The sequence below is a fragment of the Muscardinus avellanarius genome, assembly GCF_963383645.1.
Source record: "Muscardinus avellanarius genome assembly, chromosome: 2".
NCBI lineage: Eukaryota > Metazoa > Chordata > Mammalia > Rodentia > Gliridae > Muscardinus > Muscardinus avellanarius.
The window spans coordinates 145718013-145741418 of NC_137787.1; the positions used below are offsets into that span (position 1 = coordinate 145718013).

The following is a 23406-nucleotide window of genomic DNA, read 5'->3' on the forward strand; positions in this document are numbered from 1 at the left end:
CAGTCACTACACGCTATAGGGCTCATACAAACAGAGCTGTGACGTGTGTGCTCCCTTAATACTCGTTGCATTTATTTGTTGCTTTTTATTGCTGAGTAGCATTTCATTTTATACCAGTTTTTTCCCCTTTCTTATTGATGGGAACCTGGGTTTTATAGTGTTTAAGCAATTATATGAACACACTTTTATGAATATTCTTGAATAACTCTTTTTAAGGCTACTATGAATGAAGCATATTCTACTCTTTGTATGGACATGCATTCATGTATCTTAAGTAAATACCCAGGAATGGAATTTTGGGGTCATTGGGTAGGTGTATGCTAGAAATGTCAGTTTAGAAGGCCTAAATAATTAATTTTATGCCATTCTTCTTTAAGTATTTCACATTGTGTCCCACACAATTTGATTCCTTGTTGTCAGAGAACATGGTTAGAATGAGTGATTCAGTTTTATTAAGACTTGAGCTTTGAAAAATGTCTCCCAAAATGTTTCATGTTCATTGAGTTTTTTTTGTTTTGTTTTTTGCGGGTCTGAGGATGGAACCCAAGGGCATTTGACCTCCGAGCTACACACTCTGCCCTATTTTTATTCTTCATTTTTTAAACAGGGTCTTACTAAGTTGCAGAGGGCCTCATTAAGTAGCTGAGGCTGTCCGTGAACTGTGATCCTCCGGTCTCAGCCTCCTGAATGCTGGGATTACAAGCATGCGCCACCATGCCCGGCTAGGTTGAGTTTTTAATCAGTTTCCAAAAATGCTTCATGTGTGCTTCACCGTTTGTGATACTGGCCAACATATGTCCACCAAATCAATTTTCATGTAACTTCTCATTAACTAAAACACTAAGAGCACAGGGTAATTTCCCCAAGTACTTGAAGCTCTTCAGGAGCCAATGGGTTAAGTGATTCACATTTACTATCTTAAGCGGGAATACTTTTTAGTTTTTTTGGTATATAAGAGACTATAACCCCTCTCTCCCAAAAATGATATATGTCAAATAAATACTCCTCTCAGTTTATAAATTTATATTAATTTGTATTTAAAAAACATTTTTCTCTCATATTTAAGTCTTTTCATAAAAGATTCCAAATCTGCTTAGTATGGCTCTTGCTTTTGGATCAATTACTATCTATCTAGTAATAAAATTTCTGATAATACAACTTAGATAAAATACAAATTTGAAGCCAGGGATGGTGTTGTATGCTTGTAATCCTGCTTGGGAGGCTGAGACAGGAGGATCTCGGTTCATGGACAGCCTCAGCTACTTAGTAAGGCCCTTTGCAACTCAGTGAGACCCTGTTTCAAAATAAAGAATAAAAAAATAAGGTTGGAGGTGTAGCTCAGAGGTAGAATGCCCCTGGGTTCCATCTCCACTACCCCCCCAATACAAATTTGAAAACATTACATTAAATTAATGAAGGATTTTATATAAATATATATATACAATAGAGTCAAGTATTTTTCAGGACGGATGGATATAGAAAATAACTAAGGCAAAGTGGTAGTCATATAAAAGAAAGAAAAATAAGGTCTAGGGATCAAACTCAGTGATAAAGTGCCTGCCTGGCATGAACAAAGCCTGGGTTCAGTTCCCAGCATTGTTAAAAAAAAAAAAGTAAACAAAAACATGGCAAGGCAAACATGAAAAGAGAACTGAAAGACAAAAAGACAAGAGATTATATATATTTTTCTTACATTGTATGAAGACACCTGCTCAGCCAATCTCTTGTCCCTTCCTGACAATACATACTCCTCATCCTTCTTACTGGATGACTTCCTTGCTTCTTGTGTTTCCTAAGGAATGAACACAGATAACACATTACTGAACCATATAATTAAGATAAAATAAAAAATGTTTTTTACTTAGATTAAGTAACGAGAGATTAAACTAAACTAGGTTTTTTAAATTTCTTCTAGTCTGAAGTATTTAAATAATTGATAAGGGATTAGTTAGTGTTTTAGCCTATGATTTTCTTAAAAATAAAGAACAAACAAAACACTTACCCGATATATTAACTTTAAGAACTTATCTGTTCATCGAACTCAGGATTAGTTTCAAATAACAATAATAAGATATATGAAAATACATGAAATATATGAAAATAAGGCTTATTAAAAAAAAGAAACAAAGCTGGCTTTATTTACAATGATATGACTATGTAGATCTATCAAACAAGCAAAAATTCCTGGAACTTGTAAGCAACTCTAGCAAAGCTGCATGATACAAGGTCTACAAGGTCGATACACAAACTATACCAGTAATGGACAATTGGAATTTGAAACAAATCAAAATTCCATTTATAATAGCATACTTGCAAAAATGAAGTTAGGTTAACTTTTTAACAAACTTAGAACAAATGTTACAACAATATCCTATAGAATACTTCCAACTGGGAATGAGGAAGGCCTACGATAAAAATGACTGGACACCATTGTTCTCAAGGCATAGTTTATTTGTTTAGGAAAACCAGGGAGGCCTTCTTAATAATGTGTACCTTAATTATGGAATAAAACAACATTCATTTAATAAAGTACACTAAAAACATAGAAATAGCCGGGCGTGGTGGCGCACGCTTGTAATCCCTGCGCTTGGGAGGCTGAGACAGGAGGATCGCACAGGTTCGAAGCCAGCCTCAGCTACTTAGTGAGACCCTGTTTCCAAATAAAATATAAAATAGGTCTGGGAGTATAGCTCAGAGGTAGAAAGCCCCTGGGTTCCACCCCCAGTACCACACACACAACCCCCCCCCAAAAAAAAACACAAAAAACATAGCAATAAGTTGAATGTGGTGGCACATGCCTGTAATCTCAGTACTTGGAAGGCTAAAACAGGAGGATTACAGGTTCGAAGTTAGCCTCAGCAATTTAGGGAGGCTGTCAGCAACTTTACAAGACCCTGTTTCCAAATAAAAAGGAAAATAAAGCTGGGGTTTAGCCTGGAAGTAGAATGTCCCTGGGTTCAGTCCCAGGACCACAAAAAACAAAAAACAAACACACAAAAAAACACCAAAATAGCTAATCTTATTTTCCCACAGAAATTTCCTCAGAAAGCAGATGTTTTTACTTATAAATATTAAGAGAAAAATCATTTTATGCTGAAATGGAGATGAAGACTTGACCCTTTAATACTTAGGTATTAGATCTTGTCAATACTGAGAAATAAGGACATAATAGATGTCACTGAGTTAACTTATACAAAACTTTTTCATTTTTTTCTAAAGAGCAATCATTTAGGCCTTATTGGTTAAGGGAATATGAAAATATTAGAGGGATGATAGATATATGTTGGGAAATAAAATATAAAATGTAAAATGAAGTGACTGGAGACCATCTATCAAGAAGAAAATTTGGTTAAAATTTATTACAAAATTAGTCATGAACTTTATACAAAAGATATCAGAAAATGAATAGCTTTGTGATACTACATAGTTGTGACATAAATATATTCTAAAAAACGTTTTTTCTTTTATGGTACTAGGAATTGGACCCAGGGACATTCTACCTTTGAGCTATACATCCAGTGCTTCTTATTTTTTGTTTGAAAACAGGGTCTTGCTAGCTGGCTGAGAGTTTTGCTATGTTACTAAGGCTGTCCTTGAACTTGTGACCCTCCTGTCTCAGCCTCCTAAGTACTGGGATTACAGGTGTGTGCCACCATACTTGGCTTATATACTAAATCTTTTTATTTTTTTTTGGTGGTACTGGGGTTTCTGGAAACCCTGCTACCTCCGGGCTACACTCCCAGACCTATGTTTATATAGTTTCTTAAATTTGGAAACAGGGTCTCTAAAGCCAGCAAGGCTGGCTTCGAACCTGCGCGATCCTCCTGTCTCTGCCTCCCAAGTGCGGGGATTACAAGTGTGCACCACCACGCCTGACAGTATATACTAAATTTTAAATGGTATTAATAGTCCCTTGTGAGTCCACTGTAAACACTGAACCATTTCGGCACTGAAAGGAACAACCAGGTCTAAAGAACTCAAGTCATGGGGATTAAAACCACTTAAGTTCAAACTTTACTACCTGGTTTCCACTTGTTTTCCTGTGATATTTTCTTCCGAGAATGATTCCCTCATATCTAACCTCAAGTCAGTCATTTATTCATATCCAGTGAGAAATAGAACTAAACAGACAGGAATAAATAGATGTAGACACCTATGAAAAACCCATGTAAACAAAGAGATGATTTAAAAGCTAATTTATGATAGCTCCAACACATTTTTCATAAATAATAGGCTACGACAGAATGGACAGGCAGTCTCACACTGGCCTTTCAACGTTTGTGGTGCACGTGCACAGCATCCTTTGTCGCCTCTTCTGCTCCCTTGTATATTGGTTCATCTCACCTTTCTGTTAGCATTCTCAGATTTCCTTTAATCTTTGGGACCAAAGAATTTATCATGTTGCTAAATTTTCTGGTTGGACACTAAAATGTGAATACTTTTAGCATACCAACCACATTTTAAGAATACTATCTCACAACCAACTCTCCATCCAAATGAGTGAGTTCTTTCATCTTTCTAACACCTGCAACCAAACACAATGCCTAGCACATACAAAAAAATTAAATTTACAGTTATAGAATGAAAAGAGGAATCCTGAGAATTCTAGGTTCTGACATACAAGATTAAGAGATTTAGGAGAATGAATTAAATGTGGGACTGTTTAGATCAGAACTGATGAAGTGAGAGCCCTAAGGTGGCAAGCATTTAACACTTACATGGGAATTAAAACCTTTAGATGGGAGTAATTTAAGAGGCAGTGCTGGGGACACTGGCTCAATTCCTAACATACAATAAAATATTTCATAATAAACAAAGACTCAAGAAGAGAATGTATAAAAATAATTTATTTTATGCATACAGATTTTTTTGTCATTTGTTTTGTTTATTTTGGGCATTCCATTTCTGAGCTATATCCTCATACTTTTTTTTTTTTTTTGTAGTACTGGGGATGGAAACTAGGGGCATTTGACCTCCAAGCTACACCCTCAGCCCTATTTTTTATTCTTTATTTTGAAACAGAGTCTCACTGAGTTGCAAAGGGCCTCACTAAGTAGCTGAGGCTGTCCTGAACTGTGATCATCTGGTCTCAGCCTCCCAAATGCTAGGATTATAAGCTGCGCCACCACGCCCAGCTCCTCATCCCTTTTTAAGTTGCTGAGGCTAGCCTTGAACTTGTGATCCTATCTCAGCCTCCCAAGTACTGTGATTAGAGGCCTGTGCCACCATACATAACACTTATTTTGGTAATTTATATATTAATGAAAGTGCTTCTTGCCTATCTTAACAGTAACAGGAAGCCTTGTGTGCCAGAGATATGATCATTTTAAGAAAGATTCTCAAGGTATCATTTAATTTGCTAGGATAATTTGCAAATTGTGATGTTTTTCAAGACATTTTAAATATATACTTTTATGCAGATAGCATGATTTTGTATAAAGATCAAACATACCTCAAGTAGAATTTTTATTTATCATTTAATATTTCTGTGATTTGAGACAAGATGACCTCGTAGAGGTTAGTTTTTCCTTCTACAATAAGAGGTCAATAAATATATGTCTTGGTTGTGTGTGTGTGTGTGTGTGTGTGTGTGTGTGTGTGTGTGTGTGTGTTACTAGGAATTGAATCCAGAGGCATTCTACCTCTGAGCTACATCCCTACACTGATTTTATTTCATATTTGGAAACAGGGTCTCACTAGGTTGCTGAGATCGTCACTGAATTGCTAAGGCTGTCCTTGAACCTGTGATCCTCCAGTCTCAGCCTCCCCAGTATTTCTTGGTTTTAATTAGGTAGTTTATTGGAAAATAACAAGCAAATAGTGTGACTTTCCTTCCTCATCTGTAGGGGAAAATTTTTCCCTTGAAATCATAATTTTAAGCAGAAGTATTCTTAAGGAATTTTGCCTTTTTTTGCCTTGTATCTCCCTAAAATTAAGCCAACATAGACAGATATAAGCAAAACCTCTCACCTTAGCCTTCCTTTCCCTGTCAGCTGGAGTATCTGTCCAGACTGATCGATCTTCGGATTTCTCATCAGTTCTTCGTTTAAAGGTTCTTGGCCCAAAACCAAAGTTTTTCAGTTCAGGGGGAAGTTCTGTCATCCATGACTCTCTTGTAATTGGTTTTGATGAGTTCTTTTTATGAAGAGATAAAATGTTAAAAAAAATTCCACGAAATGTATATAATTAATACTGTATAAACAATTATGCTTCTCAATTGAGGCTTTAAAGTTTTTTTTGTTTTTTTGTTTTTTTTGCGGGTCTGGGGATGGAACCCAAGGGCATTCGACCTCTGAGGAACACCCCCTGCCCTATATTTTTTATTCTTTATTTGAAACCAGGTCTCACTGAGTTGCAGAGGGCCTCACTAAGTAGCTGAGGCTGTCCACGAACTGTGATCCTCTGGGTCTCAGCCTTCCGAATGCTGGGATTACAAGCGTACATCACCACGCCCAGTTGAGGTTTTATATATATTTAACAGACTCTTTTTTTTGGTGGTACTTGGGATGGAACCCTTCTACCTCCGGGCTACACTCCCAGACCTATTTTATATTTTATTTGCAAACAGGGTCTCTTAAGCCAGAGACGCTGGCTTCAAACCTGCGCAGTCCTCCTGTCTCTGCCTCCCAAGCATGGGGATTACAAGCATGTACCACAACGCCTGGCTACTTAACAGACTTTAATAGAAAGGATTAGTCAGGCATGGTGGCACACACTTGTAATTCCAGCATTCTGGAGGCTGAGACTAGAGGATCATGGTTTGTGGACAGCCTCAGGTACTTAATGAGGCCCTCTGCAACTCAGTGAGACCCGGTTTCAAAATAAAGAATAAAAAATAGGGCAGCGTGTGTAGCTCGGAGGTCGAATGCCCCTGGGTTCCATCCCCAGACCTGCAAAAACAAAACAAAACAAAAAAACGGATTAATGTTTATGTCGTACATACTTGCTATATATGTTACAAACACTTTTGTCCAATTTGTTATGCTTTTAAATATCTTTTGCCATACATAATATTTTTAGTAGGAGAATTGCACAGTCTTTTCCTTTACAAAGGGAAAAATATTTTTAATGTTTATTTCTAAAATTTAGATTTTTAAGTCATTTACTTTCCTCCTTCAAATGTCTTTAAAACTTACATCATCTCCTTTGGTTAGTTTTTCCTTCATCCTCTGGGCTCTTTTTTCAAACTCTGATGTTACACTATCATTAACTGGTTCTTTTGCAGGCATTGGCCCAACAATATCTTCATCTTCACTGCTACCTGTTTTCTTTTAAAATAAGAAATTACTTTTAATCCAAGAGCAGAGCTATACATTATAGAAAATGATGCTAAATTACTTACACCTAACTGAAGTTGATTATCCACAGAAAATAAAACAAAACAAAAAAAAAAAAGCAAACAACATACTAAGGACTTTCCTCCCCCACTCTTTTCCTTTTTTTTTTTTTGTGGTACTGAGGATGGAACCCAGGTACATTCTACTTCCAAGCTACACCACCTGCCTTATTTTTTATTCTTTATTTTGAAACAGGGTCTTACTGAGTTGTAAAAGGGCCTTACTAAGTAGCTGAAGCTGTCTGTGAACTGTGATCCTGTCTTGGCCTCCCAGCACCAGCATGCCTGGCTTTCCTTCCCTTTCTTTCTTTCTTTCTTTCTTTCTTTCTTTCTTTCTTTCTTTTCTTTTCTTTTCTTTTCTTTTCTTTTCTTTTTTTTTGGTGGTACTGGGGTGAAACCCAGAGGCTTTCTACCTCCAGGCTATACTCCCAGACCTATTTTATACTTTATTTGGAAACAGGGTCTCACTAAGTTGCTGAGAGCCTCACTAAGTAGCTGAGGCTGGCTTCGAACCTGTGTGATCCTTTTGTCTCAGCCTCCCAAGTGCGGGGATTACAAGCGTGCGCCACCATGCCCGGCCCTTTCCTTCCCTTTCTTAAGTGCATGATATAGAGCTGACAAATCCATGGCATATGAACGGTCCCACGTCTCCTCCTATGCCCATGGTAAACCTCATCACGTTACTTTAGTTCTCTTCTTGATGGACAAAGATGTGGCCTCGGAGTTCTTTTCAAAGTATATTGAAGCCAATTTTATTGCTGGTATGTAAAAATCTCTTTGGAATAAATGCATATAAGTGGGGCATTCTTGAGACCTATATCAGTCTTCAAGAAAACAGAAATACTGCACAATAACTCACAAAACACTGATCCAAATGAATTACTTCAGTTCCAAAAATAACTTACTTGCCCTAAAGACAAAATGGTATTGTAATAATTAAATTGAATTAAATTAAACTTGTTCTTATTAAGACATTTTGATAAATGACTTCTATTAGATATTATAAATGTTAAGGCTTAAACTCTCTTCTGGAGATTAAAATGAGAAACAATAACACTTATCTTTTAGCTATGACAGAGAGTTTCTTCTTTTTTAGTACTAGGAATGACCCCAGGGCACTCTACCTCTGAGCTACGTCCCTTCCCCTTTTTATTTTTGTTTGAAACAGGGTCTCACTAGGTTGCTGAGAGTCTTGTTACACTGCTGAGGTTGTCCTCTGTCCTGTGATTCTCCCGAATGGAGAAGCAAACAGAAAAGTATGTTCAATACACTAAAATGAAAACCAGAAGCCAAAATCACAAGCACAAATCCAGTCTAGGTATTAAATCATCTTGATGTCTTGGATTAGTTGTTGCTTTCAGAAATCCCTTGAAAAATATATGTTATATATAACCAAAACAGAAATTATCTATCCTACTGGGTTATAGTTTGAGCTGTTGAGTTAAACCTAGTTGAAGGCCCCATTTGAGGTCACATGACTATGATCTTAGGCAGTAACCTTTTCCTAAGCCTTAGTTTTCTTGTCTTTTAGATGGGGATGATAACAGGTCTACCAATAACTGCTCCATTTTTTGCATTTTGTTTGTCCTATTTGGAGCCATGAAATTGGCACTTTTCCTAACTACTGAGGCAAAATGCTGGCAAAATCATTTTTTTTAAGCATCAAATATTCAGGAAATTTTATTTTTAAGTGATAAATCAAATAGACACAGCTTTCATTTGCCCAAACATGAATAATACAATCTGAATATAAAATGCACTCGATTGGTAAACTACACATGAAATACAAAGGGAATGCAATTTTACATATGTAAAATGATTGTCAGCTATTGTAATTTAACAGTCAAATTAACTGACATGGTACATTAAAAATCCTGATATGGAACGATTTAACTCAAAGTTACAATGAAATATAATTAACCAAGACTTTTTTTTTTTTTAAAGAGGGAAGCAAGCACAGGGATTGAATTAGTGGGCGAGAAAGGCAAGTAACAGTTCGGTTAGAAGCTGCTGACACAGGTCAGTCCATCCCTTTCCACTGCAGCAGTTGAGTTCCTATAGGTCCTTGGCCACTCTTCTCCTTCACTCCCCTTCATACACAAGGGTATACTATGTCACTGGTACATGTGGATTTTCCCTTTCTTCTTTTTGAGTTTAGCTTTGTTCTAACTTTGTTACTATTTTCTCTTCTAGAACTTCTTTGTGTTTGTAGCAAGGAGATTGGTAAGCTATACTACTGAGGATATCAACTCAATCTTCTAGTTTTTCAATCAATTAAGGATTGAATGAATAAGTTAGATACAGTCCTTGCCTTTGCAGTTATCAATCTTCACTTTAGGTATTTCCTCAGAGAAAAAAAAGATTTTATTTCTTTAGATTGGTCTAGAGTTCTCTGTCATGGATCCATTATACTTTGAATAAAAAAGTATTCACTTTTTGAATAATTCATAATGCCAAATTGTATGGGGCCCTGTAAGGACTCTTCTTTTTTTTTTTCTCTTTCAGGGGAATGGAGAGTAGTGGTATTGGGGATTGAAACCAGGGGCATTCTGCCTCTGAGCTACATTCCCAGCCCTATTTTGTTTTATTTTGAAACAGAATCTTGCTAGGTTGCTGAGTCTTACTACTTGTTGACGCTATCCTTGGACCTGTGATCCTCCTATCTCAGCCTTCTAAATTCTGGGATCACAGCTGTGCACCACCATGTCTGTCGACTCTAGCTTTTTTAAAGGAGCAGTGTGATGATTCTGAGTGTGAGTAACATGATCTGACCTTGTCTCATGCAACCTCTCTAGTTGCTGTGCTAAGAGGTAGGAAAAGGGAAAGAGATAAAGCCTGAAGACCAATCAAATGAGTGAAGCATGAGTTCGTTTGAACCAGGGCAGGCACAGAAGTGGCTGGACTCTGGACATCTTCTGACAGTAAGAACTACAAAACTTATTGACAGATGCATTTCTGTGACCATATGCCCGCCACGTTACAGGTGTTCTTGAAACACTTGTTGAAAGAATGAGTAAATAACTTTATGTTCATGATCTTAATCACTAATGCTGCTGTTCAGCAACCTCAGAGTAAATGGTGAATTCTTAGAGGTGAGCTGGAATCTCTTGATCATATGAATTCATTTGTAGGAAGGCACTGAAGTTCAACACATGACTTAAAGTCACTTGAGCTAGGTTTGAGCCATGGCTTTGATTAGCAAAAACTGTAAACTTGGGACAGTTACCTAATTTCTTTGGGTTTTCACATCTGTAAAATATGAATTATGTGTATTTTATGCAGCTGTAGAGAAGATAAAATAAGATTCACATACGGGGAAAATGCATTACAAATGATCCAGTATTCTATAAATCTCAGCTATTGTTGAAAAACAACCTATAATTATACTTCACTGAAAAATCATCTCATCTGTCCTTCATAAAAATCACTTATTCATTAGTGCTTTTGTTATTATACAGGTACTAGAGCTGAGTAGGAGAGAGTTAATTTTAAGGTAAAGACTATTACTAAAATGCTTCTCAGCTTTCTCTTCTTCAGGTCAAACCACAATGATTCCTTAAGCTTTTCATCATGTCCTATTTTTCTAACACTTTAAAGTTCCTCTCCAAAGATAAATAGCAAAAATAGGCAATGCCCTATCGATATTGTTCCTTTTCTAACAGAATCTCAGGTTTGTGAAAAGTTCAATTTCATCTACCTATGTTACAATATCAATCTGAATATAACTGTCATATATTACATTTGAATCAAATGGTCATAGTTATCTTATTAAGGTTCTGAGTTTATTACATCTTATTCTTTAAATGAAAAACTTCTGAGCTGGGCCTGGTGGCGCATGTTTGTAATCCCAGTGCTTGGGAGGTTGAGACAGGAGGATTGTGCGGGTTCAAAGCCAGCCTTAGCTACTTAGTGAGGCTCTCAGCAACTTAGTGAGACCCTGTTTCCAAATCAAATATAGGTCTGGGAGTGTAGTCTGGAAGTAGAAAAGCCCCTGGGTTCCATCCCCAGTACCATACATAAATAAATAAATATAAAAAAATAAACAAAAAGAAAACTTCCCAAACCTCAGAGTTGATATATGATGACACTTGTCCTGGATCATGTCTGCCTTTGTCACTTTTGTGTGTAGATTTAATGAAGCCTGGTGGCAACGCAGGACCTATTATAGGCCTGAAAAACAAAATGTACCTTTATCATTCTCCCTGACTTTAAAAAGCAGTGTTTAGAACAAAAATTCAGAAAAAATAACCAAGCCATCCAACAATATTGAAAATAAGAACTTTATTCAGTATCTTATTTTCAATTGTATAACCTGATATTTTTTCTACCAGGTGCTTCAAGAAAAAACTTTCGGTATTTTTAGCTTTCTACTTCTTAGATATTAAACCAATCATTTGAATCTTTGTGACATTGGTATATGCCCACTTCCTAAAAAGACCTAAATACAAATGATAATGTTCTTTAAAAAGTCTTTATGGCCGGGCGTGGTAGTGCACGTTTGTAATCCCCACGTTTGGGAGGCGGAGACAGGAGGATCGCGCAGGATCGAAGCCAGCCTGGCTGGCTTAAGAGACCGTGTTTCCAATAAAATAAAAAAAAATGTATATATATATATATATATATATATATATATATATATATATATATGTGTGTGTGTGTGTGTGTGTATATACATATACATATATATATATATATATATATATATGGGTCTGGGAGTGTAGCCCAGAGGTAGAAGGGTTTCCAGGAACCCCAGTACCAAAAAAAAAAAAAAAAAAAAAAAGTCTTTATGAATCGGGCATGGTATATCCCAGCTTGTAAATCTCAGCATTTGGGAGGTTGAGACAAGAGGATCATGGTTCGAGGACAGTCTCAGCTATTACTAAGTGAAGCCCTTTGCAACTCAGTGATACCCTGTTTCAAAATAAAGAATAAAAAAATAGGACTGGGGGTGTAGCTAAGAGGTAGAATGCCCCTGGGTTCCATCCCCAGTACCACATACACAAAAAGTCTTTATGATACACTAACTTATGAAGATCTTTTTCAATTTTGTGCCTTGACTTTGGTTTCAATTTTGATATTTCCTACAGAAAAATACCTTACAGGGATTATAATTACAGTCAGAACAACTTAAGTATAAATTGAGTTCGTCTCCGCCCCCCTCCTCTTCCTCTTCTTCTTCTTCTTGTAGTACTGGGGTTCCTGAAAACCCTTCTACCTCTGGGCTACACTCCCAGATCTATTTTATACTTTTTTTTTTTTTTAATTTGGAAACAGGGTCTCTTAAGCCAGCGCAGCTGGCTTCGAACCTGCGCGATCCTCCTGTCTCCGCCTCCCAAGCGTGGGGATTACAAGCGTGTGCCACCACGCCCGGCTAAATTGAGTTCTTCTAAGGACATGTATAGCATGTACATATAACATGTCAGAATAGATGGTACATGTTCTACAGAAGTATAACAATCTATCCACTGTCCTCAATAATAACCCAATAAAGATGGTGAGTACACAAAAATGCTTAAAAGTGCTTACTAAAACCTAAAGAAGGAAGAAAAGGTGCTGTGCTCACATTTCAACCAGTGCACCTTTGTTTCCTTACAACAATCTTGGTCAATACAAATCACTCCATTCTCTAATCACACTACTCTGGGTAGAATTAATACCCAAAGTCAAAACAACCAGTAAGTGGCTGAGCTGGATTTTAAACCCTGGCCTATTTAATGCCAAAGTCATTTTCTTTCAAGCTGCCCCTCTGTTGCCTTCAGAGGAAACTGTTGTTAAAAAAGAGAATTGCCTAAATTCTGAGCCTGATTTTTTTTTTTTTTTTGGTGGTCCTGGGGGTGGAACCCAGGGGCTTTCTAACTCCGGGCTATACTCCTAGACGTATTTATACTTTATTTGGAAACAGGATCTCACTAAGTTGCTGAAAGCATCACTCAGTAGCTGAGGCTGGCTTTGAACCTGTGCGATCCTCCTGTCTCAGCCTCTCAAGTGATGGGATTACAAGTGTGTGCCACCATGCCCAGCTTTGAGCCTGATTTTATGTAGAGGAAAATAAAAGGGAACCATATTGCTTTTGACTCTCTCAGACTTTTCAGTCTTTTCAGCCTTGCTTTTGTACCAGTGTTTTCCAAAATTTGTCACCATGCCAGTGTTACTGACCCAGATGGCACTGAAGTCTAAGCTGAATCCCCCAGTTTGCACTGTGTTCAATTAGAGCCTTACAGGCAGGCTTTCCTGGCTGAGGAGAAACCAACTGTACTGAGAGCCAGAAAGACTGGCTTGTGATCCTGACTATTTAAAAACCTCTTGTCTTGGTTCGTGAAATTTTGCATATGAAAGACAGGGAAGTTTGGTATTGTTCGAAAGAGCCAATTAGTCATAATTTATAAGCTAGAAGGAAGTCTAACATGGTTTTTTTTTTCTGAGTACAAACTGTAGCAGAGCTAAACATGCAATTATAGTTCAATATTTTTGCCTTAGGGGATTTGTGGAGATAAACTGAATGGTACATAAAATCTGTTTTTTTTAAAAAATAATGATTATTCTTTTGGCAATGGGGTTTGAGCCCAGGGCATTCTATCTCCAAACTACACCTCCAGCTTTTTTTTTTTTTTTTTTTTGAAACAGGGTCTTGCTAAGTTGCTGAGGCTGTCCTTGAACTTGTGATACTCCTGTCTCAGCCTCCACAGGCATGCACCACAAAGCCCAGCTTAAAATCTTAAAATATAGTAACTATAACCAGGGTGTGCTATGGTTGTAAAAGAGGTTTTTTACTCCAACATTTGCTACTATTTATTTCACACTTAGATTTTATTGTTGCTAAAATGTAATTTTTTATTTTATTGGTGCACTATAGTCTCACATTATAATGTGGATCATGTTGACAGTGGCATATATTCACACAGTACTTGGCGCCCTTCCCCCACCCTCTTCCCCTTTCCCTCCCTCCCAATACTGAGTGTCCAGGTTAACAATGTTATATTCACATGTATACACATAGTCTAATGTAGCTTTTCCATTAATTAACCTCAGCCTTCTTCCTCCTCTACCCCTCCTTTCTTAAAGAAAGAAATAGCTATGGATCTAAGTACTCCTTTATTTAAAATGCTTAGGACTAGAGTATTTTAAATTTCAGATTTTAGAATGTTTAAATATACATAAAATGAGATATATTGGGGATGGAATCCAAATCTAAACATGAAATTCATTGATGCTTCATATATACCTTATACAGATAGCCTGAAAGTAATTGTATACAGTATTTTAAATAATTTTGAGTAGGAAACAGTTTGTATACACTGAACCATCAAATTTCTAGTGTCATGTTGGTACTATATAGTTTCAGATTTTGGAGTATTTTTGACTTCAGATTTTCATGTTAGAGATGCTCTATCTATGTGTTTTCTTGAAAGAAATATTATATCCCAGGAGTAAGTAAAATTTCTGTGAAGGGCTAGATAATGAATTTTAAGCTTTGAAGGCCACATTTGGGACTCTGTGAATTTTTTTTATAACTACTCCTTAAAAAAGTAAAATCATTTTTAGCTTTAGGACTATATTTTATTTATTTTTTTTTGTGGGTCTGGGGATGAAACCCAGGGGCATTCAACCTCCGAGCTACACCCCCTGCCCTATTTTTTATTCTTTATTTTGAAACCGGGTCTCACTGAGTTGCAGAGGGCCTCACTAAGTAGCTGAGGCTGTCCACAAACTGCAATCTTCTGGTCTCAGTCTCCTGAATGCTGGGATTACAAGCGTGCGCCACCACGCCTGGCTTTAGGACTATATTTTTAAAAAGGCAGATTCCCTATTCCTTAAAAGGACCTAAATTATGTAGAAATTAAGAGTTGCCAAATTGTGATTATAATCTCTGAATATAAAATGAACAATCATCCTTTCTACTTGCTCTTGCAAACTGGTATACATGTTATGAATTATATACAATTTAGTGGGCAATGTTGTATTTGTTATTTAAAAATTGCAGTTCTGAGAAGGTAGGAACCAGTACCTATTATACACTTACTCTGTGCCAGGCATCATATAAGAAGCATACACACACACAAATCCATGTATATGTACCTGAATGGGAAGTTTTGTTTTTGTTTCCTTTTTTTGGTGGTACTGGGGTTCCTGGAAACCCTTCTACCTCTGGGCTATACTCCCGGACCTATTTTATATTTTTATTTGGACACAGGGTCTCTTAAGCCAGCGAGGCTGACTTTGAACCTGCGTGATCCTCCTGTCTCCGCCTCCCAAGCACGGGGATTACAAGCATTTGCCACCACGCCCAGCATATAAATAGTCATTTTTATTATAGAGAATAACTACCTTTTCCCATAAATGACCCAACTCAAATGTTATAAAAATATGTAAATTGAAAAACAATTTCAGAAAAAGAGACTAGCTTGAAATATGACACATTATCACCTTGGAGGAGAATCATCCTGCTTTTTAAATCCAGGAGGAAGGGCTGGTCCAAAAAACCCGTCATCGTCATCATCATCATCATCCTGATTTCTCCTCTGTTTTCTGAAAACATAGTAGTCTATCTTAATGCATATTTATCTTTTTTTTCCACAAAGAGAAATATAAATTTTTAAAGAAAACATTAGTGATTGTATAAACACTAAAATAATAAATTAACCTTGCCAAGCTGGGTGTGGTGGTGCTAGCCTGTAATCCCGTACTTGGGAGGCTGAGACAGGAGGATCCCAGGTTTGCGGCTAGCCTCAGCTACTTAGTGAGAACCTCTGCAACTTAGTTAGACCCTGTTTCAAAATAAAGAATAAAAGCCAGGTGTGGTGGGGCCCACTGGTAATCCCAGCATTTGGGAGGCTGGGACAGGAGGATCATGGTTCAAGGACAATCTCAGCTACTACTTAGGGAGGCCCTTTGCAACTTGAGACCTTGTTTCCAATAAAGAATAAGAAATATAGGGGTAAGGGTGTAGCTTGGAGATAGAATGCCCCTAGGTTCCATTCCCAGTACTGAAAAAAAAAAAAAAAAAAACTAAGAATAAAAATGGGCTGGGGGTGTAGCTTGGAAAATAGAATACTCCCTAGGTTCAATCCCCTGTACCCCCCCCAAAAAAAAAAAATTAACCTTGCTAAACAAGGAAAAATGGTCACTACAATAGTCCTTAATAAATAGTCTTTTCCTGGAATTTATTTTTGGCTTGAAATACACTAGTTACTTTTTATAGCAATAATATATCACTATTGTATATTTTCTATAGTATTAAAGATTCTAAGTAAAATTTTGAATAATTGTCTTAAGTATTTCTTAGTGAAAAGTATGAGTGTATCTTTTACTTTCATTTAAAGAACGGTTATAAGTTGTTTTTTCTGTCTCTCAGTCTTTAAAATACATTTAAAAAGTCTTGTTATCCAATAATCAACAAAGATTCAAGTGTGTGTGTGTGTGTGTGTGTGTGTGTGTGTGTGTGTATAATGCTGGGAACTGAACACAGAGGTAGTCTACCTCCAAGCTACATCCTCCAGCCCTATTTTATTTTTTATTTGGGAACAGGGTCTCACTAAGTTGCTGAGAGCCTTGCAAAGTTGCTGAGGCTGACTTGGAACCTGAAACTCGCCTCAGACCATGAAGTACTGGGATGATAGGTGTGTGCCACCGCACCTGGCTACATTCAACTTTTTATGTACATGAACTTTTATGGTGGATAAAGCTAGATTAGAGGAAAATCAATCATCTATTTAAACAAAATATCCACCACATATATAATTTATTATTTTTTTTGGTGGTACTGGGGTTCCTGGAAGCCCTTCTACCTCTGGGCTACACTCCCAGACCTATTTTTACTTTTTTTTTTTTTTTGAAACAGGGTCTCCTAAGCCAGCGGGCGCGGCTGGCTTCAAACCTGCATGATCCTCCTGTCTCTGCCTCCCAAGTGCGGGGATTAAAAGCGTGCGCCACCACTCCCGGCACCACATATATACTTTTAAAAAGAAATTATATGGCTTAGTTTTTGTGGTCCTAGGGACTGAACCCAGAGGCATTCTATCTTTGAACTATACCCCCGGTACCTTCACCCCTCCTTTTTTTTTTTTTTTTTTTTTTGGTGGTACTGGGGTTCCTGGAAGCCCTTCTACCTCCGGGCTACACTCCCAGACCTATTTTATTTTTGGAAACAGGGTCTCTTAAGCCAGCATGGCTGGCTTCGAACCTGCGTGATCCTCCTGTCTCTGCCTCCCAAGCGCAGGGATTATAAGCATGCGCCACCATGCCTGGCTCGCCTCTCCTTTTTTATGTTTAGAAACAGGATCATGCTAGGTTGCTGAGAGTCTCACTAGGTTGCTGAGGCTGGTCTATAATAATTTTATAAAATTATAAAATTATGATATAAATCATAAGCACATGCCACCATGTCCAACTCTATGATTTATTTAGAACAGTTACTTCAGTATACCTTAAGGGTAAACCCTTTACATAGAATTTTATTGAAATTTTTATTATCTCCACAGCCTATATACTACTAGAATAAACTTCTTTGTAAAAGGTATAGTTCATGATAAAATGTGATATGAAATAACTTCTTCTTATGCCAAATAAATCCAAAATATGGCCAGGCGTGGTGATACACGCTTGTAATCCCCACGCTTGGGAGGCGGAGACAGGAGGATCGCGCAGGTTCGAAGCCAGCCGCTCTGGCTTAAAAGACCCTGTTTCCAAATAAAAAGTATAAAAATCGGTCTGGGAGTGTAGCCCGGAGGTAGAAGGGCTTCCAGGAACTCCAGTACCACCAAAAAAAAAAAAAAAAAAAAAAATCCAAAATATGATATCCTCTTACTAGCTCTCCTCCCCAATTTACAGTAGTCTCGAAGCTTGGTTTATTGTATAATTTAAACAGCTTACCTTGCAGTTGGACCAGTGTCATCTTCTTCAGACTCCTGATTTCCATCTTCATCTAAAGAACTACTGTCCTCATCGCTGTCTGATGAATCTGAACTACTGCTTTTATAATTAGGGGGCAGTGCTGGTCCTGCAACTAAAGGTTTGTTATGTGTGTTATAACTAGGCCCAACGGTTTCACTGAACTCCCCAAGTGGGTAGTTTTCTATTTTTTTTTTTTTTTGGAAACCCACAGTACTTGCTATCATTTATTATGGACTTTAGTGCCACTTACTCCTGTTTGGTGTACAGTGGTTTTGTCTTTCCAACTCCATGAAGGTAGAAATCATGTTTTATACCATCTCTTTGATAAGATTCACAAAAATTATATTATTACTGAGACTTATAATAAAAACATATAATTTCTTTAACAACACAAAATTTTTGCATTGGTTGGTACTTCTGCCAAAACAGTTTCATGACTTTTCTTTTTTCTTATGGGCAATATATGATAGACAATATTTATGTCATGGAGCTAATGGAACAACAGACTTGCCAGTCTGTACTATACCCAAAACCAAAATATTTATTCCAATTTTCCTCCCTTCTTCCCTCCCACCCTCCACACCCCTCTTTCTCTCTTGTCCTGGAGATCGAATCCAGGGGCATTCTATCTCTGAGCTACACCCTCAGCCCTTCTTATTTTAATTTTGAAACAGGGTCTACCTAGGTTGATATGAGACTCACTACCTGCTGAGGCTGTCCTCAAACCTGGGATCCTTCTGTCTCAGCCTCCCAAGAACTGGGATTACAGGTATGTGTCACCAAGCCCAGCTTGATTCCAATTTCTAAGAATAATCTCTTGAAAAAGTATCTTTGCTGGCATCACCATATTTTTCAATAAGCGTTCTTTTCAAGTCCATTTTTCAAGCAGAAGCAATATTAGAGTCACTCTAAATTTTACTGCATGATAGCAGAAATAGAGAAAGGAGAATGAGGATATACTGAGATAAAGAGACTGGGGAAGGATAAAAGTTTTCTGGGCTCATTCAGTAATGCTAGTATGGGCTATGAAAAGGAGTTTGGAATTTAATTAGAACCGGGCATGGTGGCACATGCTTGTAATCCCAGCATTTGGGAGGCTGAGATAGGAGGATCGTGGGTTCACAGCCAGCCTCAGCTACTTAGTGAGGCCCTTTGCAACTCAGTAAGACCCTGTTTCAAAATAAAGAATTAAAAAAAAAAAAAACAGGGATGGGAGTGTAGCTCGGAAGTAGAATGCCCCTGGGTTCCATCCCCAAAACCTCAAAAAAAAAAAAAATTAATCACAATAGGCAGTTATCAGGTTTCCAGTCAGGAGAGACAATGATGTGAAATGCCGTAAAACAAAACAAAACAAAACACAACACAACACAACAAAATGGCTTTCAGGCTACAGATGAGAGATCTATACAATAAGTGTTTATGCATAGTAAATTGATGTAAAAATCCAAAATTATATATTCAGAAATTTGACATACTTTTCCCCAATATTTGAAACACATTATTAAACACATGATTATATACTAGAGATTATATACTAGATGAACACATGATTATATACTAGAAATGTATGCTATTATATAAGTCTGTAAGAGTCTGTGTCATATATATTTTAAACACATTATTATATGTTATATATTTTAAGCATAATATTAAAGAAAAGAATTTCAAAAAACTGCTAAACTTATAGTGTGCCTTACAAAAGATCATTCAGTAAAAAGAGGAAATGTTAAAAATTAAAGATTGAATTCATATTTCTATCTTCTGTTTAGAATTTATTTAAGAATAGTTAATGTCTCAGTGGGCAAATACTCCCCAAGTAAAAACGATGATTATATCTGACTTCTGACCTCAATGAATAATGTGGCCCAATAGGAGATTGGAGGACTATATTTCACTTTTGTAGTGGTCGGTTCTTTCCAGCTTCTTCATGATTATAAATACTAAAGGGGGAATTTTCTTTTCTCTTTTGCTTCTTCCTTTTCTTGTATGTGGGTACTATCTGTTAACTCTTCAACTGGACACTACTGGCTAATTTTGGGTTAGTTTATATCAAGAAGAAATGTTATAAGTTTTTTATACAGTTCAAATGATTAGAGGACTAAATGTGGCCTAAATATGTGCTGTTCTTCATATGCCTTGTAGAAAAATTTGCACTGGATTTTTGAAGAAACAAATAAGATTTAAATTTTCATTTTTTTCAATTTGACAGTAATATATTAACGCACAAAATGTCAAAAATATTATTTTCCTCCTTGGATTCATAATAAATTATCAAACTTCCATTTAGTGCATTACTTTTAAAAGCCTTCTGTGGTTAGCAGCACATGCTATACAGGTACATACTTGCTGGTACTTCACCATGAGACTAGTAATTCTCACTCAAATTAGTGACTTGCTTTTCTTACCCATACTTACATACATTTTATTTCCACTGTAAGACAGTATCTTTCTAGTGATTCATTTTATTCAATATATTACAAAAAAAAACTTGATTTCTTTTTTTTGGTGGTACTGGGGGTGGAACCCAGAGGCTTTCTATCTCTGGGCTATACTTCCAGACCTTTTTTATATTTTATTTGGAAACAGGGTCTCACTAAGTTCCTGGAAACCTCACTAAGTAGCTGAGGCTGGCTTCGAACCCGTGCAATCCTCCTGTCTCAGCCTCCCAAGCACGGGGATTACAAGCGTGTGCCACCACGCCCGGCAAACCTTGATTTCTAAATGCATATTTTAGTACTATAGCATGACGGGTTTAACAGTGACGCATCAGAGAGTTGACCACATTGTACTGCCAACACTAATTTACAGTTGTAGAAAAACGTTCGACTTTTAAAGTATGAGCAAGATGAGCCTGCAGAGTCATCAACAGTGAAATGAGAAGTAAGAAGATTTTCTAGTGTTCATTATTTTGCCTTTGGGAACCTGGAAGAAATTGTCATCTTTGAGTTTCAAATGTTCTGGTAAATCTAGTCGTTTCTTAGCTTCTTCAATGTCTCCTTGAATTGCTGAGATAAGTGACTCTAAAGAATTAAAGTTCTTTTCTGGTCTGAGGTAGCCTACAATGGCCACACTAAAGATTTCCCCATAGAAGTCCTCTTTGAAAGTATGCGTGATGTGAGTTTCCATAGATTTTTTCAAGTTCTTGTAATATGGGTTTCATCCTATGCTCACAACCATCTTATGGACATCTCCACTTCCAACACTAGCCCAACCATAATAAATGCCAGTGGATACATCAGCTGGAAGATTATCCACTACTTCTTCAGGAAAATTAGCTGTGGGGATGCCCAGCTGCTTGGAGCCACAGCCGAAGCCCAGCACCACCTGGCCCCGGCAGAAGTATGGCAGGCTCCTCATGATGGCGCCCATCTGGGGCTTGAGCCGCTGTGGGCCAAGATTTAAATTTTTTAAAAAAGAATAAAGAGCCGGGCATGGTGGCGCACGCTTGTAATCCCAGCATTCGGGAGGCTGAGACCGGAGGATCGCGGTGTGAGGACAGCCTCAGCTACTTAGGCCATCTGCAACTCAGTGAGACCCGGTTTCACAATAAAGAATAAAAAATAGGGCAGGGGGTGTAGCTTGAAGGTCGAATGCCCCTGGGTTCCATCCCCAGACCCGAAAAATAAAAAAAAAAAAGGAATAAAGATAAAACTCATCTAAGAAAAACATATGGCCTTTAAAAAAAAAAATGTAAGATGTGACATTCAGTACATAGAATCACTAATCTTTGAAGTATTTATAAAAATAATTATTGTATAATAAATGATAAAATAGTAAAAGATGGTAATATAAAAAAGAAAGACACCAGACATGGTGGTACATACCTGTAATCCCAGCACTTGTGAGGCTGAGACAGGAGGATTGCAGGTTCAAGGCCAGCCTCAGCAAATTATCAAGGCCCTCAGCAACTTAGCAAGACCCCATTTCAAAATTAAAGAAAAAAAAAAAAAAAGAATTGGGCATGGTGGTACACGCTTGTAATCCCAGTACTTGGGAGGCTAAAACAGAAGGATTGCAGGTTCAAAAACCAGCCTTGGCAACTAAATGAGGCCCTAAGGAACATAGTGAGACGCTGTTTCCAAATAAAGAAATAAAGTCAGGGGCATAGCTTAAAGGTAGAATGCCTCTAGGTTCAATCCTCAGTACCAAAAAATAAATAAAAAAAGAACCGGGGATGTAGATTGGAGGTAGAATGCCCCTGGGTTCAATCTCCAGTTCTAAATATATAGATAGACGAGTATTCAAAATGTAAATTAGACCCAGGCGTGGTGGCGCACGCTTGTCATCCCTGTGCTTGGGAGGTGGAGACAGGAGGATTGCGCAGGTTCGAAGCCAGCCGTGCTGGCTTAAGAGACCCTATTTCCAAATTAAAAAAAAAAAAAAAAAAAAAAAATATATATATATATATATACATATATATAAATAAGTCTGGGAGTGTAGCCCAGAGAAGGGTTTCCAGGAACCCCACCAAAAAAAAAAAAAAAAAAAAAAAAAGTTAATTAGTATAAGTCACTAGAGAGTTCCTAATAAAATTAAGAAGATACCTGGCTTCATGTTTTTATAACTGTCTTCTGAATGATATTAATGTTCTTAAAAGTATATTAAGTACATATAATCAAATGTTTCATATTTTCCTAAAGAGTAACACTTATCACTAAGAAAGTTCCCCCTTTGTAATGGTAGTTTGTATGGGGTAGGGGGCGCTAAAAGGCAAGCTGGTTAAAGGGGATGGGGATTGAAGGAAGAGTAGAGTAGGTGCAGGGAAATGCATCTGCTAAAGCCTGAGAGCAAAACAGCCTGGCTCGCAGAAAACAGAAAGGTATTTGGAATGGCTGGATCCAAGAGAGGACAGAATGAAGGATCAGCAGGGTTAAATGTTATTGTTAGGTCAAGCAAGATTAAGACTGAAAAGGAGCCTTGATTTTAGCAATAAGGTGATGTTTATTTCCACAGTGAAATTGGCATGGGCGGTCTCAATGGACTAGAAACGGAAAAAGCCAGGATGTGATAGGTTAGGAGAAAATGAAGGATCCAGAGACCAAGAAAGAGAGTTTCTAGTTGGGGATATGGAATAGAGTTTTCCTAAAGATGTAAAAGATTTGAACATTTTGGTTAAATCCTGAGTAGAGAGAAGGGTTTAGAATAAAAATAAATGATTAGTTTTAGAAGTACATAATTCC

The 23406-nt window shown here is 37.3% G+C and overlaps 1 protein-coding gene and 1 pseudogene across 3 annotated transcripts in view; both read right to left on the reverse strand.

Annotated features, from left to right (window-relative positions):
- GPALPP1 (GPALPP motifs containing 1) overlaps positions 1–23406 on the reverse strand; it is a gene marked incomplete at both ends in the record, with an annotated part of 32302 nt that overhangs the window by 5164 nt on the left and 3732 nt on the right. Inside the window, 6 exons of one of the 2 annotated variants that reach the window (XM_080689238.1) lie at positions 1694–1792; positions 5971–6135; positions 7137–7268; positions 11401–11506; positions 15761–15862; positions 18206–18338. In XM_080689238.1, coding sequence (XP_080545364.1) covers positions 1694–1792; positions 5971–6135; positions 7137–7268; positions 11401–11506; positions 15761–15862; positions 18206–18338 — 737 coding nt within the window. The remainder of the gene's footprint in view (positions 1–1693; positions 1793–5970; positions 6136–7136; positions 7269–11400; positions 11507–15760; positions 15863–18205; positions 18339–23406) is intronic. The other variant, XM_080689237.1, reaches the window with a different exon arrangement.
- Positions 21089–21692, reverse strand: LOC308279861 (riboflavin kinase-like; annotated as a pseudogene). Its single transcript has one exon. The product of its transcript is annotated as a riboflavin kinase-like (transcript).